Here is a 14,267-nt window from a genome sequence, read left to right as displayed (position 1 = left end):
TAGACCAGGGTATGATGTCATCACTGTCTACCTGTCTAGACCAGGGTATGATGTCATCACTGTCTAGACCAGGGTATGATGTCATCACTGTCTACCTGTCTAGACCAGGGTATGATGTCATCACTGTCTACCTGTCTAGACCAGGGTATGATGTCATAACTGTCTAGACCAGGGTATGATGTCATCACTGTCTACCTGTCTAGACCAGGGGTATGATGTCATCACTGTCTACCTGTCTAGAGTAGGTGAAGGTGTTCCTAATAAAGTGTCCAGTGAGCATCTACAGTATGCAGTGCATCCATGCGTTGGATAAACAGAGAAGCTGTTTGTGTGTCTCTCCTCCCCTCTGCCTCAGGAGACTACTCAGAAGAATACATCTATGCAGCCCAAGGTGAGGGTTACCTGTGTGTGTGTGTGTGCGTGTGTGTGTGTGTCATGTGCTCACGCTGACTGTGTGTGTGTGTGTGTGTGTGTGTGTGTGTGTGTGTCATGTACTCACGCTGACTGTGTGTGTGTGTGTCTGCTGTGTCTCAGAGCCGTCCTTCCAGACCCCCTCCGTGTACGCTGCTACAGAGTCCACCGCTAACCTGGTACAGTTAACTCACCTGGTACACCTGTCACACTGTCACCTGGTACACCGGTCACACTGTCACTACTCTCACCTGGTACAGTTAACTCACCTGTCAGACTGTCACATGTCTCACCTGTCAGACTGTCACATGTCTCACCGGTCACACTGTCACTAGTCTCACCTGGTACACCTGTCACACTGTCACTAGTCTCACCTGGTACACCTGTCATACTGTCACTAGTCTCACCTGGTACACCTGTCATACTGTCACTAGTCTCACCTGGTACACCTGTCATACTGTCACTAGTCTCACCTGGTACACCTGTCACACTGTCACTAGTCTCACCTGGTACACCTGTCATACTGTCACTAGTCTCACCTGGTACACCTGTCATACTGTCACTAGTCTCACCTGGTACACCTGCTGTCATACTGTCACTAGTCTCACCTGTCATACTGTCACTAGTCTCACCTGGTACACCTGTCATACTGTCACTAGTCTCACCTGGTACACCTGCTGTCATACTGTCACTAGTCTCACCTGGTACACCTGCTGTCATACTGTCACTAGTCTCACCTGGTACACCTGTCATACTGTCACTAGTCTCACCTGTCACACCTGTCATACTGTCACTAACTCACCTGGTACACCTGTCATACTGCCACTAGTCTCACCTGGTACACCTGTCATACTGTCACTAGTCTCACCTGGTACACCTGTCATACTGTCACTAGTCTCACCTGGTCCACCTGTCACACTGTCACTAGTCTCACCTGTCATACTGTCACACTGTCACTAGTCTCACCTGGTACACCTGTCATACTGTCACTAGTGTCACCTGGTACACCTGTCACACTGTCACTAGTCTCACCTGGTACACCTGTCATACTGTCACTAGTGTCACCTGGTACACCTGTCATACTGTCACTAGTCTCACCTGGTACACCTGTCATACTGTCACTAGTCTCACCTGGTACACCTGTCATACTGTCACTAGTCTCACCTGGTCCACCTGTCACACTGTCACTAGTCTCACCTGGTACACCTGTCATACTGTCACTAGTGTCACCTGGTACACCTGTCATACTGTCACTAGTCTCTCACCTGGTACACCTGTCATACTGTCACTAGTGTCACCTGGTACACCTGTCATACTGTCACTAGTCTCACCTGGTACACCTGTCACACTGTCAATAGTCTCCTCTGGTACACCTGTCACACTGTCACACGTCTCACCTGGTACACCTGTCATACTGTCACTCGTCTCACCTGGTACACCTGTCACACGTCTCACCTGGTACACCTGTCATACTGTCACTAGTCTCACCTGGTACACCTGTCATACTGTCACTAGTCTCACCTGGTACACCTGTCATACTGTCACTAGTCTCACCTGGTACACCTGTCACACTGTCACTAGTCTCACCTGGTACACCTGTCATACTGTCACTAGTCTCACCTGGTACACCTGTCATACTGTCACTAGTCTCCTCTGGTACACCTGTCATACTGTCACTAGTCTCCTCTGGTACACCTGTCATACTGTCACTAGTGTCACCTGGTACACCTGTCATACTGTCACTAGTCTCCTCTGGTACACCTGTCACACTGTCACTAGTCTCACCTGGTACACCTGTCCCACTGTCACTAGTCTCACCTGGTACACCTGTCCCACTGTCACTAGTCTCACCTGGTACACCTGTCATACTGTCACTAGTCTCACCTGGTACACCTGTCATACTGTCACTAGTCTCACCTGGTACACCTGCTGTCACACTGTCACTAGTCTCACCTGGTACACCTGTCACACTGTCACTAGTCTCACCTGGTACACCTGTCATACTGTCACTAGTCTCACCTGGTACACCTGTCACACTGTCACTACTCTCACCTGGTACACCTGTCACACTGTCACCTGTCACTCACCTGGTACACCTGTCATACTGTCACTAGTCTCACCTGGTACACCTGTCACACTGCCACTAGTCTCACCTGGTACACCTGTCACACTGTCACTAGTCTCACCTGGTACACCTGTCATACTGTCACTAGTCTCACCTGGTACACCTGCTGTCACACTGTCACTAGTCTCACCTGGTACACCTGTCACACTGTCACTAGTCTCACCTGGTACACCTGTCACACTGTCACTAGTCTCACCTGGTACACCTGTCATACTGTCACCAGTCTCACCTGGTACACCTGTCATACTGTCACTAGTCTCACCTGGTACACCTGTCATACTGTCACTAGTCTCACCTGGTACACCTGTCATACTGTCACTAGTCTCACCTGGTACACCTGTCATACTGTCACTAGTGTCACCTGGTACACCTGTCACACTGTCACTAGTCTCACCTGGTACACCTGCTGTCACACTGTCACTAGTCTCACCTGGTACACCTGTCATACTGTCACTAGTCTCTACTAACTCACCTGGTATAATAACATGGTTATATAGCTACATTAGTTAACAGGTTATATAGCTACATTAGTTAATAACAGGTTATATAGCTTCATTAGTTAATAACAGGTTATATAGTTACATTAGTTAATAACAGGTTATATAGCTTCATTAGTTAATAACAGGTTATATAGCTACATTAGTTAATAACAGGTTATATAGCTACATTAGTTAATAACAGGTTATATAGCTACATTAGTTAATAACAGGTTGTGTGTCTGGTTGTTCTGCAGACCATCCAGGAGGAAGGCTCTCGCGCAGGCTCGCCACAAGAGGGTGTGGCCACATACAGCTACTCTCAACAGGTACACACACACACACACACACACACACACCTTAAAACCAAGAGTACCACTTACCCTGAACACCAAACCATTTCCTGTGGTGATGTGTGTACTTCCTGTGTGTGCTGTGCTACTTCCTGTGATGACGTGTGTACTTCCTGTGCTACTTCCTGTGTGTTTCGTGCTACTTCCTGTGATGACGTGTGTACTTCCTGTGTTTCCTGTGCTACTTCCTGTGTGTCCTGTGCTACTTCCTGTCAGGTGGTGGTGAAGGCGGCGGTCCTCTCCTCCTCCCAGGCCGTCAACACGGCGCCCGCCGCCATCTTCACCTCCAACTCCTCCTCCTCCTCCTCCTCCTCCCAGACCCCCGCCCCCCCCCCGGCCCCCACACACGCCCAGGGGGCGCCCCTGCCCCCCCACACCCTGGCCAGACCAGGTACACACACACACACACACACACACCCTGGCCAGGCCAGGTACCACACACACACACACACACACATACCCTGTGTGTGTTTGTGTGTCTCTCTCTGTCAAGTGTACAGAAATATCTGACGATTCAAATCGATGAGATGAAACATTTAATTGCGGTACTCTTTTTAACCAGCAGAGGGCGCAATCTACTTTTGACTTCGCTTTCGTTCTTATAAAGAAAATAAATATGCAGTCATACCCTACCTACGAAATAAAAAGGGATTCTTTAAGAAATTACAGTTTTATAGTTTTTGTCTTAGAGACAAATAACATTTAAAAATAAATCTTGAGTATCGTATCGTGAGTTCAGTGCATCGTTCCATCCCTACTGATGTTGTTGTTGTTGTTGTTGTGGTCCAGTGGTTTCCATGGCGTTCCCTCCTCCCTCGCCCTGGTTTGTGAACGAGATGGGAGAGGCGGTCAGCGCGATCCCGCCCCCCTCCTACTCCTACGACCCCAACGGCAGCGACCTGCCCCGAGGTCAGAGGTCACTGGGGGGGGTGATGGTCCTGTGTGTGTGTGTGTGTGTGTCTGTGTGTGTATGTCTGTTACTGTGTCTGAATGTGTTACTGTGTCTGAATGTGTCTGTTACTGTGTCTGAATGTGTGTGTTACTGTGTCTGTTACTGTGTCTGAATGTGTGTGTCTGTTACTGTGTCTGAATGTGTGTCTGTCTGTTACTGTGTCTGAATGTGTCTGTTACTGTGTCTGAATGTGTGTGTTACTGTGTCTGAATGTGTGTGTGTTACTGTGTCTGAATGTGTGTGTTACTGTGTCTGAATGTATGTGTCTGTGTGTGTCTGTTACTGTGTCTGAATGTGTGTGTGTGTCTGTGTTACTGTGTCTGTTACTGTGTCTGAATGTGTGTCTGTTACTGTGTCTGTGTTACTGTGTCTGAATGTGTGTGTGTGTGTGTTACTGTGTCTGAATGTGTGTGTTACTGTGTCTGTTACTGTGTCTGAGTGTGTGTCTGTTACTGTCTGAATGTGTGTGTTACTGTGTCTGTTACTGTCTGAATGTGTGTGTTACTGTGTCTGAATGCGTGTCTGTTACTGTGTCTGAATGTGTGTGTTACTGTGTCTGAATGTGTGTGTGTGTGTGTGTGTGTTACTGTGTCTGAATGTATGTGTCTGTGTGTGTCTGTGTTACTGTGTCTGAATGTGTGTGTGTGTCTGTGTTACTGTGTCTGAATGTATGTGTCTGTGTGTGTCTGTGTTACTGTGTCTGAATGTGTGTGTGTGTCTGTGTTACTGTGTCTGAATGTGTGCGTCTCAGGGTTTCCGTTAGAAAAATGTGGTGCCGGTCAACGTGTCCGGGAAGATTTCAATGTGTCGGACAAACGGGAGAAATTCCGGTCATCATATTAGAATATAATATAGGTGTTTGTAGCGGTGATTAGCTGTTGTGTAGCCTATATAGGCCTATGCCATTTAATGTCTATTTAAATTCTCATCCGATACGATTAGATCGCGAACTATATTATAGGCTTTCATGATTCGCATGCGCTACTAATACTATGGTATAATATGTCCAGGGCTGCACGCGCGCCACACTGGGCAGCCTAGTCACCTTTGCTACTTTGAATTACGACTGTAGGCTACTTTAAGATGTTTATTTCAATTGCATTAATGGGATTTGAGTATGTAATTGGTAATTTTAAGTATGCCTAGTTTAGCTTTTGATGGCTATTTGAACGGACTGCATCGATCGATCAATGAACGGACTCCACATTACGTTAACTGAAGTGTGTTAAATAGTTTCACGACAGTAATGTACGTTTTTTATATTCTCTTTCCAGTTTTACCCTTTTTATCAATAAAACAACGTCAATTCTATAACCACGTCTCGCTGATTGGTAAGGCATTAAGTCTAGCTGCCTGTCAAATCATACTTACTCGGACTCGGGAGTATGAGAATGAGGAGGATGTATCGGGGGGATACACACCCGTGGACTATTTCAACTTAGTGGCACAAATTCAACTCTAACACTATAGATAGACTAAATTGAACTAAAATGATGGACACCGACTGAATAACTGAGTGGGGGGAAGACATGTCTCCAATGTGGAACAATTATAACATTTAATACATAAAGATAAAACATACACAACTATATAACATTGATATCCCTAAACTCAAATGTAGTGTGGTATTGTCAACCTAATCTAATCAATCCTAATTAATGGTACCAGTAGCCCAGGCTGTCGATAGTAGCGCACTACTCCCGTAGTACTTCTCCCGACTCAGGGCTGGAACGGGCACGGCAGGCTCAATCAATGAACGGGGTTGAGATGGCCGCTAGCGTCCTTTACTAGCCGCATCTCACGGCCCTCGGTGGTCATTCACTGTGCTCTAGCACATCCAAAACACGCAGAACAATAACCTTGACTCCGGTCACTGCAGTGGTTTTATTTAGACTAGATCAAACTAAATTAACTGACTAAACTACTCGCGCCGTTGAGAGACAGGGTTGCCAGATGGGGCGGGTTACCGCCGAATGGGCTACTGGGTTTAGCGGTTATTTTCACCGGACAATATGACCGAAGAGATTTAAATATGTCGGACTTCAACAGATTTTATCGGACAAAGACCGGTAATTACCGGTTAACGGAAACCCTGGTGCGTCTGTTACTGTGTCTGAAGGGTTAGGGTTAGGGGTGTGTCTGTGTGTGTCTGTGTTACTGTGTCTGAGTGTGTGTGTGTATATAGATGTTATTGTGTCTGAATCTCTGTGTGTGTGTGTGTGTGTGTCTCTCTCTCTCACTGTGTGTGTGTCTCTCTCTCTCTCACTGTGTATGTGTGTGTGTGTCTCTCTCTCACTGTGTGTGTGTGTCTCTCTCCCTCACTGTATGTGTGTGTGTGTCTCTCTCTCTCTCTCTCACCGTGTGTGTGTGTGTGTGTGTGTCTCTCTCTCTCTCACTGTGTCGTGTGTGTGTGTGTGTGTCTCTCTCCAGACTGCAAGGTGCTTCAGTATTACTTCAACCTAGGAGTTCAGGTAAGTGAATCTGATTGGTGATGATGATGATGATGATGATGATGAAGATGATGTTTGTCTCACAAAAGGATGTAGGAGTTCCAAAACCTCAGTCTCTCCCCTTTCCCTCCCTCCACCTTTCTCTCCCTTTCTCCTGCTCTCTCTCTCTCTCCCTCCCTCCTCCTTTCTCTCCCTCTCTCCTGCTCTCTCTCTCCCTCTCCCCCCCCCTCTCTCTCTCTCCCCCCCCCCCCCTCTCTCTCTCTCTCCCTCCCCCCCTCTCTCTCCCTCCCTCCCTTTCTCCTGCTCTCTCTCTCTCTCCCTCCCCCCTCTCTCTCTCTCCCTCCCTCCCTTCCTCCTGCTCTCTCTCTCCCTCCTCCCCCCCTCCTCCTCCCCCCTCCCTCTCTCCCTCCCCCCCCCTCCCCCCTCCAGTGGTACCACCAGAGCTACTGGCACAGTGTTGTGCAGATGCAGCAGGTGTACCAGCAGTCTGGGTCTGAGCAGCAGTACCAGTCCTACCCTGCTGCTGGTCCCAGCCTGACCCCTGACCCTCACGCTGGGGGGGGCCCCCTCCACGCCGTCCCCCCCCAGCCCTACCCTGAGCCTGGCCGGCCCGGCACAGACTGCCCTGGGGACAGCCATGGCAACGGTACCGCCCACACCCCCACCCCCACCACCTCCACTCTACACCTCAATGTTCACATCTGTGACACCAGTCAGTCTTTTCATCAACCATTTCCCTAAGTCCTTTTTCAGTTTTTTTACATAGTCTGAAACTACAGATTGTAAGCTTTCAAATGATGTGTCGGAGGCTAGCGGCTAATAGCTAGCAGCTAACAGTGGCACATCGCTACGAACGTCTAACTGCGTTTTTATAACATCACAACATGCTGAGAGAACGTCGACATTCTAAAAAACACACAACTACACATAACTAGATGAACACACAGTCCTTGCTTTTGAACATCCTAAAATGAAAGTCTGTTTACAAGTTACAAGTCTCCCTTACCGGTAGCCTACGGCAAACGAGAACAGTGAATCCAATCCCCAAATGATAAGTGTTTAGTGATCGTTAAACTGTCGTTTATTGTTATATCGAGTGGGTACTTTAAAACTTCAAGTTGCCTGTTCTGAAAAAAAAAAAAACGAAACCCAGATATTGTTCGTGAGGGACAACAACAATGTACACCAGGGGTCACCAACTACATGTTGTCGAAGGGCCAGAATGTATCGAAGCATACACTGTGGGGTCCCGGACTTATATTTATTTATCTGTCTCCTTACAGCCCCAGTAGGTCTCTCAGGTGCGCTAACGCCAAAAGCCTGTCTTTCTGTGTCTTGTTATTATTTGTTGTACACTTGTTATTTGTCTCTTGTTTTTATTTTCACTTGTTTACCTATTTTCTTTTAACCTGCTAATAATTTTGCCCCTCAATTATGTTTTTATAGCCTATGTAAAGCACTTTGTGACCGCTGGTCTGTGATAGGTTCTATATAAATAAACTTTACTTACTTACTTACCCCCCTCCCTCCAGGCGCCCCCCTGACCATGGACCCCCCCCCGGCGCCCGGGCCGGTGTTCTACCCGGTTCTCCAGCAGGAGCCGTGCAGCCAGCAGCACCCCTACGAGCCCTACGCCCCCCCCGCCCCGCTGCTGTCCACCACCTACCACTACCTGGCCCCCGCCTGGCCCTCTGGCCCCGCCCTCGGCCCCTCCCACTCCTCCCAGGGCCACGCCCACTCCTCCCACCACCTGGCCGCGCCACGCCTACACCACCACGCCTCCTACTGCCCCTCCTCCTCCTCCGCCCCCCCCCACCCCGCCCTGGGGTACGTCACCGCCCCCCCCCACCCCGGGCACTATGTCACCCCTAGCATGTAGACCAATCACAGGCAGGGAGGGAGGGAGGGAGGGAGGGTCACTCTATCTGCCACTCCTCTTTCAACCCCCCCACCTTTACCCCCCACAGGAGAGAGTTGTGTAAACAGTGCCAATCTGTATTTTTATGGCTACGCACACACACTCTCTCTCTCGCACACAGGCACAACTACCTCCTACACATGCGCACACACAGACACCACAACTACCTACTACACATGCGCACACACAGACACCACAACTACCTCCTACCTCCCAAGGACACACACAGTTCATTCTCCCCTTCACACACACACACACGCACAAGGACACAACTACCTCCTACCCCCCCCAAAGATACACACACCTCATTCTCCCCTTCTCACACACACACGGCACGCACGCACACACAACTACCTCCTACCCCCCCCCAAGGATACACACACACACAGACAAGTACAGAGTTAAGAGTTTATTTCCTGGTCTGATGTTCTTTGGCTCTGGTTCTGAGTGAGTGGGCGGGGGTGTGGTTTGGTCTGGCGGGGGGGGGGAACTCTTGTCCTGTCACTTTAGTTCCTACCCTGCCCCAACACAGCCCAACACACTACAGGGCTGTGTTGGGTGGAGAAGCTGCGCCACAGAGAGGGGGGCGGGGGGGGGTCCCCCAGCGTGTTAAAGGGGTTATGTTTACGTTGTTAACATAATTACTGTGTGTTTTATTTTCGTGTTCCCGTTAGTAAATAAAGTCCTAATAAAGTTATTTTCCACAAAGGTTTGTTGGCGTCTCCCGTGGTTGTCTGTTTCCCTGTTGAGAACGTGTCCTAACAGTGTCTGACCACACACACACACACACACGCACACACACACACACACACACACACTACCAGCAGCATCCTGGAGACACACACACAGACAATACCTACTGGTACAGAACTGTACACGTGTGTGTGTCCATTCCATCCGTCCGTAAGTTCATCTGCGCCCCCTTCCTCTCTCGTGTGTGTGTGTGTGTGTGTGTGTGTGTGTGGTGTATGGGTGGGTGGGTGGGGGGTGTGTGTGGTGTATGGGTGGGGATGTGTGTGGGGTGTGTGTGTGTGTGGGGTGGGGGTGTATGGTGTATGGGTGGGTGGGGGTGTGGTGTATGGGTGGGTGGGGGTGTGTGTGGTGTATGGGTGGGGATGTGTGTGGGGTGTGTGTGTGTGTGGGGTGTGTGTGGGGGGGGGGGGGGGGTGTGTGGTGTATGGGTGGGTGGTGGGGTGTGTGGTGTATGGGGGGGTGGGGGTGTGTGGTGTATGGGTGGGTGGTGGGGTGTGTGGTGTATGGGTGGGTGGTGGGGTGTGTGGTGTATGGGGGGGTGGGGGTGTGTGTGGTGTATGTATGGGTGGGTGGGGGTGTGGTGTATGGGTGGGTGTGTGTGGTGTATGGGTGGGTGGGGGTGTGTGTGGTGTATGGGTGGCAGTGGGTCTCCCACAGTCTTGCTAGTTATCACCAGTCAGTCAGTAAAGGTTTCCTGGTGTGTTCTAATGGACAGAATTGTCTCTCAGTGTAGATGCATCTGTGTAGTCAGGCGCAGGGACTCCTCCTCTGGCATGTTAGTGTTTGGTGGACGGCAGAATATTATGTTATTTTTTATAGTATTTTTTTTCTTCACTTTATTATTTTTTTCCTTAGTATGATAGTATATTATTATCATATAAGGAAAAGAAAATATGTAATATATCATACTAAACTATATATTACATCTTTTTTTAAATTCCTTATATGATATAGTATATTATGATACATTATTATCATACCAAGGAAAAAAACAATAAAGTGAAAAAGATTTTTAAAAATAACAGTATAGTATGTTCTTTTTATTTTAAATATTTTTTTCACTTCATTGTTTTTTTCCTTGGTATGATAATAATGTATCATACTATACTGTAGTAATATCATACCAAGGAAAAAAAGATTTTTAAAAAAAAGAACATATATACTATGTTATTATTATTTTCCTTAGTATGATAATAATATATCATACTACCCTACTAAGGGGGGGAAAATAAGTGAAAAAGAAATATAGAAAAAGAACATAGTATGCTATATAGTATACTATGTTATTTTTAAAATCTTTTTTTCACTTTATTATTATTTTCCTTAGTATGGTAGTATATACTAATGTACTCTGACTGAAAAGACTAGAAACGGTGAATGCACTTATTACACACGTGTGGACCATAACGTGATGATAAGCTTTTGATATGTGAATGGAGGTGATGCACTGATACATGAATACTGAGGATGTGTCTGAGGTGGCGATAGTGAGCTGACACACAGACTTGTGATGAAGTTAAGAGTCTTCTGATATGTTGTGATGAAGTTAAGAGTCTTCTGATATGTTGTGATGAAGTTAAGAGTCTTCTGATATGTTGTGATGAAGTTAAGAGTCTTCTGATATGTTGTGATGAAGTTAAGAGTCTTCTGATATGGTGTGATGAAGTTAAGAGTCTTCTGATATGTTGTGATGAAGTTAAGAGTCTTCTGATATGTTGTGATGAAGTTAAGTCTTCTGATATGTTGTGATGAAGTTAAGAGTCTTCTGATATGTTGTGTAAATAAATTAAGACATCAGCAGCTCTCTGCCACTTATTTTTTCAAAGTAGCTTTCAGATGAAAGAAGTTACAGATGGAAAAAAAAAAGTAGCTTTCAGATGAAAGGAGCTACAGTATATCTCAAAAGTGAGTACACCCTTTAGATTTTTGCAAATATTCTGTCATATCTTTTCAGGGGATAACAACACTATCTTAATGAAACTTTGATATAACTTAAAGTAGTCAGTGTGCTGCTTGAATAACAGTATAGATGTATTGTCCATTGAAAATTACTCAGTACACAGCTGTTAATGTCTAAACAGCTGGCAACAAAAGTGAGTACACCCCATAGTGAACATGTCTAAATTGTGCCCAAAGTGTCAATATTTTGTGTGACCACCATTGTTATCTAGCACTGCTTTAACCCTCCTGGGCATGGAATTCACCAGAGCTGCACAGGTTGCTTCTGGAATCTTCTTCCACTCCTCCATGACGACATCACGGAGCCCACGGATGTTGGACACCTTGCACTCCTCCACCTTCCTCTTGAGGATGCCCCACATGTGCTCAATTGGGTTTAGGTCTGGAGACATACTTGGCCAGTCCATCACCTTAACCTTCAGCTTCTTCAGCAAGGCCGTTGTCATCTTGGAGGTGTGTTTAGGGTCATTATCATGTTGGAAAACTGCCCTACGGCCCAGTTTCCGAAGAGAGGGGATCATGCTCTGCTGCAGGATGTCACAGTATATATTGGAATTAATGTGTCCCTCAATGAAATGCAGCTCCCCAGTGCCGGCAGCACTCATGCAGCCCCAGACCATGATGCTGCCACCACCATGCTTGACTGTAGGCAAAACACATTTTGTCTTGGTACTCCTCACCAGGGTGCCGCCACACGCCGGACACCATCTGACCCAAACAGGTTTATTTTGGTCTCATCAGACCACAGGACATGGTTCCAGTAACTCATATTCTTGGATTCATTGTCTTCAGCAAACTGTTTGCGGGCTTTCTTATGCATCGGTTTCAGAGGAGGCTTCTGTCTGGGGCGACGGCCATACAAACCGATTTGATGCAGTGTGCGGCGTATGGTCTGGGCACTGACAGGCTGACATCCCACTTCTGCAACCTCTGCAGCAATGCTGGAAGCACTCGCACGTCTATTTTTGGAAACCAACCTCTGGATATGACGCTGAGCACGTGGACTCAACTTATTTGGTCGACCCTGGCGAGGCCTGTTCCGAGTGGAACCTGTCCTGGAAAACCGCTGTATGATCTTAGCCACTGTGCTGCAACTAATTTTCAGGGTGTTGGCAATCTTCTTATAGCCAAGGCCATCTTTGTGAAGCGCAATAATCCTTTTTTTCAGCCGCTCAGAGTTCCTTGCCATGAGGTGCCATGTTGTCTAGCATTCAGAGAGAATTGTGCCCAAAACACCAAATTTAACAGCCCTGCTTATCATTTACACATGAATCCTTGTAACACTAACGAGTCACATGACACCAGGGCGGGAAAACAACATCATTGGGCACAATTAGGACATGTTCACTATGGGGTGTACTCACTTTTGTTGCCAGCTGTTTAGACATTAACAGCTGTGTACTGAGTAATTTTCAACGGACAATAAATCTATACTGTTATTCAAGCAGCACACTGACTACTTTAAGTTATATCAAAGTTTCAGTAGGATAGTGTTATCCCCTGAAAGGATATAACAGAATATTTGCAAAAATCTAAAGGGTGTACTCACTTTTGAGATATACTGTATATAGCCTAGCTACATCTATAAACTATATAGCCTAGGCTACATCTATAAACGTCACACAAGCAAATTAGGCTATACGGGTGTATGAATGTGCAGCAGCATTAGAACTAGCTAGTTGAAATAGCCTACGAATGAAACCTGATCAAGATTGCAATCGAATCAGTTTGATTTAGCCTGATAGTGATTAATCTGTCCTGAAGCAGGCTGAACTGTCATGCAAAAGCCGCTGTTAAACACAAATACATAGTGGAGGTTAAAATAAGAATATGACTTGGCCTGAAAAAAATGTCAGTCAGGAGATTATTTTGTTGCTTTAATCCCCAAATCTTCACCATGCTCCTCATCACCCTCACAGTGGAACAGGACAACTGTCGTAGGACAACTTAAAACAATGTACTCTTTAAATAACAGAAACATAATAAAGAACCAGAGAAACAAGAATTGATTATTGACATTGAAGACAAATATGGGCAACCAATCATCTTACTAGAGGAGAGGGAACCAATCAGAGCTCACTAGAGGAGAGGGAGCCAATCAGAGCTCACTGGAGGAGAGGGAACCAATCAGAGCTCACTAGAGGAGAGGGGGCCAATCAGAGCTCACTAGAGGAGATGGGGACCAATTAGAGGTAACTAGAGGAGAGGGAGCCAATCAGAGCTCACTACAGGACAGGGGGACCAATCAGAGCTCACTAGAGGAGAGGGGGGCCAATCAGAGCTCACTAGAGGAGAGGGAGCCAATCAGAGCTCACTACAGGACAGGGGGGCCAATCAGAGCTCATTAGAGGAGAGGGGGACCAACCAGGGGGGTGCAGGGCGGGACATGTGGCAGCACGTGCATATAGCAGCTGTCCTCGGATCTCTAACACACAGAAGAAGTAAACATGCAATAAGAATGTTGGGTCGACCTTCTGACCTTCTGACCTTCTGAGAGTTCTGAGACAGTTCATCTGCGGACAGTTCGAACGTTCCACTCAGTCAATCGTTTGACATTTTTTGAAAAACTGTTTCCGTGACGATAATGAAAGTCTGGGATGCCGCATAGACGTGGAAGATGGAAGCGTTGCAGGTACAGCAGGGGGCAGGTAGGGGGCAGTAGAGTCACATGGAATAATAATAACAACAACAACAATATTGCAATCGAAGATAAAGCTTTGTTTTCCCGTCACGTTGTTATATTTATAAAGTTCCTGCCCAGCTGTAAGTCTCTGTTAGGGCTGTCACACCGCCACGGAACCATGCCGGTTCTCCTTCCCGTTCTGGAACCTCCGAACCTTGGGTGCTGTCTGGAGAACCATCAGGGTTCA

General features: G+C 47.1%; 1 protein-coding gene across 1 annotated transcript in view; it reads left to right on the top strand.

Moving 5' to 3' along the window:
* alg13 (ALG13 UDP-N-acetylglucosaminyltransferase subunit) overlaps nucleotides 1-8,646 on the top strand; it is a gene marked incomplete at both ends in the record, with an annotated part of 30,221 nt that extends 21,575 nt beyond the window's left edge. The window contains 8 exons of the mRNA XM_080550970.1: nucleotides 356-391; nucleotides 535-590; nucleotides 3,270-3,341; nucleotides 3,582-3,756; nucleotides 4,155-4,274; nucleotides 6,748-6,788; nucleotides 7,197-7,479; nucleotides 8,300-8,646. Coding sequence (XP_080407096.1) covers nucleotides 356-391; nucleotides 535-590; nucleotides 3,270-3,341; nucleotides 3,582-3,756; nucleotides 4,155-4,274; nucleotides 6,748-6,788; nucleotides 7,197-7,479; nucleotides 8,300-8,646 — 1,130 coding nt within the window. The remainder of the gene's footprint in view (nucleotides 1-355; nucleotides 392-534; nucleotides 591-3,269; nucleotides 3,342-3,581; nucleotides 3,757-4,154; nucleotides 4,275-6,747; nucleotides 6,789-7,196; nucleotides 7,480-8,299) is intronic.
* Between the last annotated feature and the right edge of the window lie 5,621 nt (nucleotides 8,647-14,267).

The sequence above is a fragment of the Nansenia antarctica genome (genome assembly GCF_963989245.1).
Source record: "Nansenia antarctica genome assembly, contig: SCAFFOLD_327, whole genome shotgun sequence".
In the NCBI taxonomy this organism is placed as follows: Eukaryota; Metazoa; Chordata; class Actinopteri; order Argentiniformes; family Microstomatidae; genus Nansenia; species Nansenia antarctica.
Note: the sequence above shows the minus strand (reverse complement) of the source record. Positions and strands in the feature narration are given on the sequence as shown.